This window comes from Nicotiana attenuata, chromosome 7 (assembly GCF_001879085.1).
Source record: "Nicotiana attenuata strain UT chromosome 7, NIATTr2, whole genome shotgun sequence".
NCBI lineage: Eukaryota > Viridiplantae > Streptophyta > Magnoliopsida > Solanales > Solanaceae > Nicotiana > Nicotiana attenuata.
Genome location: NC_031995.1, coordinates 108,018,532 through 108,022,911, shown reverse-complemented (window position 1 = coordinate 108,022,911; position 4,380 = coordinate 108,018,532). Strand labels below are relative to the sequence as shown.

At 41.6% G+C, this 4,380-nt stretch overlaps 1 protein-coding gene across 1 annotated transcript; it reads left to right on the top strand.

The window, feature by feature from the left end:
• Positions 863-2,869, top strand: LOC109230342. Its single transcript, XM_019395850.1, has one exon. The coding sequence runs from the start codon at positions 863-865 to the stop codon at positions 2,867-2,869; it is 2,007 nt and encodes a 668-aa protein (XP_019251395.1).

The following is a 4,380-nucleotide window of genomic DNA, read 5'->3' as shown; positions in this document are numbered from 1 at the left end:
GTTCCAACTCCAGATTAAGTAAAGATAATTTTACCGTCTCTAGTTGTACTAGTTTTTTTTTTAAAGAAAAACTTTAGGTATATACTATGGACCTACTAGCTACTAGAAATATAAAATAGTACTAACCATTTAATTATAGCAGAGGTTCAACTAGCCACATTAGTCAACATCAACCAGTGTCCCTGAATCATGAGTGATTTTATTTTGTGCCTCACACAACTTACACTAGTAGTGTGAGGCCTCTTTTTATCTCATATTTTTGTGGACCCATATCTTACACATCTGGGTCCACAAAAATTCCGGGACCATACAGTTGTGAGACAAAAAAGAAGCCTCACACAACTAACACTAGTTGTGTGAGTGTTATGATCTAAGGTAATGGCTTCAGCTGGATTCGAAGTGAGGAGGAGCAATAAAAGAAATTAGGAAAGAATAACTGAAATTCAAATGGACGGCTAGGATTACTTGAAGTTTTAATGAAGCCCAAGGGCTGCGATTTACCCACGTCAGCGATGGGTTGTTATAACTAACTACAACAGGGAGAGGAGAAATTCATTCAGCAAAGTAAACTCTCTTTCTCCCTCTTCGATTTCTCTCTTCTCTTTCCTCACTCTCTTCTTCTTCTTCTTCTTCCTAACAGATCTCTTTCTCTTCTTCTCTTCAGGTTCTGCAGCTATGGAGGCTAGTTAGCAATAGTTATTTCTTATTCAGTTGTAATAGATAGTTTTCTTTTAATTCAATATATCAGAAAATTATCCCAAAAACACACTCTATTTCCGTTTCTGTATTTTTATTTCCTTAGCTTGATTTGAGATCATTACAATTGGTATCAGAGCCTCGATTCTGCGACTGTGAGGAGGTGATGGCTGAAGGAACTAGACTGAAGGTTATGGATGATAAACTGGTTAGACACAAAGAGGTTCTAAATGAAGTGATGGCCACTCAGGAGGAACTCCGCAACACTCAAAATGGCATACAGGGCACACTGGAGCTGATACTCGAACGACTGACTAATTTGGAGAGAGTTCCACCAAGAGCACAAGGAGAGGGACCTCAAGGTGATGGATTACTGCCCATGCCAGGCCAAGAGATGAGGCACCATCGACCTCCAGCAGTACAAGCTCCTGCGCCTAAATGGGAGCTACCTTATTTTGAAGGTCATGAACCTAAAGGATGGATCAGAAAATGCGAAAGGTATTTTAACTTGTATAGGACTCCAGATAATTTGAAAGTGGAAGCACCTGCTCTCTATTTGAATGGATTGGCCGACATCTGGTACAACTCCTTAATTCTAAGTAAAGGGGAAGTAAGTTGGGCTGAATTTAAAGAAGAATTGCTGATCCGATTTGGAGAAGAATTAATGGGAGACATAGTAAAGGAATTTAACAAGCTAAACCAGACGGGGACAGTGGATGAATTCCTGGGTAAATTTGAAGATTTGAAAGCCCAAATGTTGATCAGGAACCCTAACTTAGATGAGTCACATTTCATTTCTAGTTTTATTGGTGCCTTGAAGGAGGAGATTAGGTTTGGGGTGAAACTATTCAAACCTACAACTCTAAGATTTGCAGTGGAACAAGCTAGGTTACAGGAGAAGGTTATAGAGGCTGCTTTCAAGCGTACAAAAGTAGTGACTAAATCCTTTCAGAACACTGGCAGCTCTAGCATCACTAAGGCACATGTTGCAACTGCAGTCAAACCAACTTCATTTAGGCTTAGCCCTGAGGTTTATGAGTATAGGAAGAATAACCATTTGTGTTACAAATGTGGTGAGAAGTATGCTCCAGGCCACCAATGCAAAAAGAAGCAATTAAATAGTATGATAGGGACAACAGAAGTTCCTATTGAGACTAGTGAGATAGAAGAAGAACAAAACTCTGCAGGGCTGATCATTGAAGGGGAAATGGAACAGGAAGTTATAGAGGTGGTGTGTTTAAATGCCCTATCAAGTGATAACAAGGGGGTTAATACCATACTGGTACGTAGGACTATAGGCAATAGGAAACTAACAGTATTGATTGACTCAGGGAGTACTCATAGTTTCATTGATGCCACCACAGTCAAGGAATCAGGGTACCAAGCTCAACCCTGCCCACCAGTGAGGGTGACAGTTGCTGATGGAAACTATGTTATGTGCACTTCAATTTGCATGAGCTATCAATGGAAGATGCAAGGCAGACCATTCCAAGAGAATCTACTGATTATTCCATTGGGAGGCTGTGATATGGTTATGGGAAACGATTGGATGAAGAAGCACAACCCAACCAAATTTGATCATGAGAAGATGTGTGTTACCATTGGTAAGAAGGGTAACAAGCTGGTATTACAGGGCATCACTGAAGAGGGAAAGCTGACTATGATCACCAGTGGAACCATGGGCAAGATGTTAAAGAAAGGTCAGGCTCTAATAGCTCACCTATTCATGATAAGTGCTGTGAATACTGAAGAGCAAGAACCAGTCGGGGAGGCCATTGAAGAGGTACTACAGCATTATTCAGATGTTTTTGCTGAGCCAAAGACCTTGCCTCCTGTCAGGACATTAGACCATAACATACCCTTAAAACCAGGAGCAATGTCAGTCAGTTTGAGGCCCTACAGGTACAACTATTATCAGAAGGAGGAATTAGAAAAGCAGGTTAAGGAGATGCTTACTAATGGCATCATACAACATAGTCAATCATCCTTCTCTTCTCCAGCCTTACTTGTCAAGAAGAAAGATGGATCATGGAGATTCTGTGTAGACTATAGAGGGCTGAATGATATCACAATTAAGGATAAGTATCCCATACCCATTGTAGATGACCTATTAGATGTCTGTAATATTTTCAAAGGTGGATTTTGCGGGCTGGTTACCACCAGATCAGAATGAAGGTGGAGGATGTGTACAAGACTGCTTTCAGAACTCACATGGGCCACTATGAGTTCAAGGTGATGTCCTTTGGGCTAACCAATGCTCCAGCCACCTTCCAAGCTTTGATGAACCAGGTTTTTCAACCATTCCTTCAGAAATTTGTGTTAGTTTTCTTTGATGACATATTGGTATACAGTCTATCTGAGAAGGAACATATAGCTCATTTGAGTGCAGTGTTTGGCATCTTAAGGAAACATTCCTTGTTTGCTAAAAGGTCTAAGTGTTCATTTGGTCAGTCCAAAGTTGAATATTTGGGGCATATTATAACTGTAGAGGGAGTGTCAACTGATCCATCCAAAATCAAGGCCATGATTGAATGGCCTACCCCCGATTCTGTGAAAGCCTTGAGAGGATTTTTGGGACTGACTGGGTATTACAGAAAGTATGTTGCCAATTATGGCACCATTTGCAGGCCCTTGACTGATTTGTTGAGAAAGGAAGCCTTTAAATGGAATGAGGAGGCAGATTTAGCATTTGAAAGATTGAAGAAAGCTATGTCTTCTACATCTGTACTGGCACTACCTGACTACAACAAGGAATTCATAGTGGAAACTGATGCTAGCCAAATGGGCATTGGGGCTGTACTAATGCAGGAAGGTAGTCCCATAGCTTATTTTAGCAAGGTCTTAGCCCCAAGACACAGGGGTAAATCTATCTATGGAAAGGAGTATATGGCTTTGCTAAATGCAGTAGAAAAGTGGAGACATTACTTACAATACAAACATTTGTAGTGAGAACTGACCATCACAGTTTGAAATATCTCCTAGAGCAGAGGGTAACTACTGCCATACAACAAAAAGGATTGACTAAACTACTTGGGATGGACTATGAGGTGCAGTACAAGAAAGAAGCTGAAAGTAGGGTTGCTGATGCCCTGTCCAGACAGCAGGAAGGCCTTGATGTTTCAAAGAACCAACTCCAGGGTGCTTTGCAAGCCATCAGTATTTCAGTTCCTGCATGGGTGCAGGAAATCACACACAGCTATGAAGGGGACCCTAAGGCTACAGAAATCATTAGCCAGATGGCTGTGACCCAACAAGGACCCAGCATATGGCACTACACTGCTAGCATACTCAGGAAGAAGGGAAAAATTTACATTGGCACCAATGGGGGACTCAGAACTCAGTTGATATCCACCTTTCATGACTCTCCCATAGGTGGACACTCAGGCCAGCTGGGGACTCTAAGAAGACTATCACAAGTATTTTATTGGCCAAGGATGAAACAGATGGTCGTTGATCATGTGGCCAGCTGTGATGTATGCCTCAGAAGCAAAGATGACCATATGGCCTACCAGGGTTGCTGCAACCACTACCAATCCCAAACCAAGCCTGGAGCCACATTAGCATGGACTTTATAGAAGGGTTTCCCAAGTCCAAGAACAAGGAAGTTATCCTTGTGGTTGTGGATAGACTAACAAAGTATGCACATTTTATAGCACTTGCTCACCCTTACACAACTGTGACTAT

Excerpts from the sequence above, each read along its gene's own strand:
- LOC109230342 (XM_019395850.1), top strand. The coding sequence starts at position 863 with ATGGCTGAAGGAACTAGACTGAAGGTTATGGATGATAAACTGGTTAGA.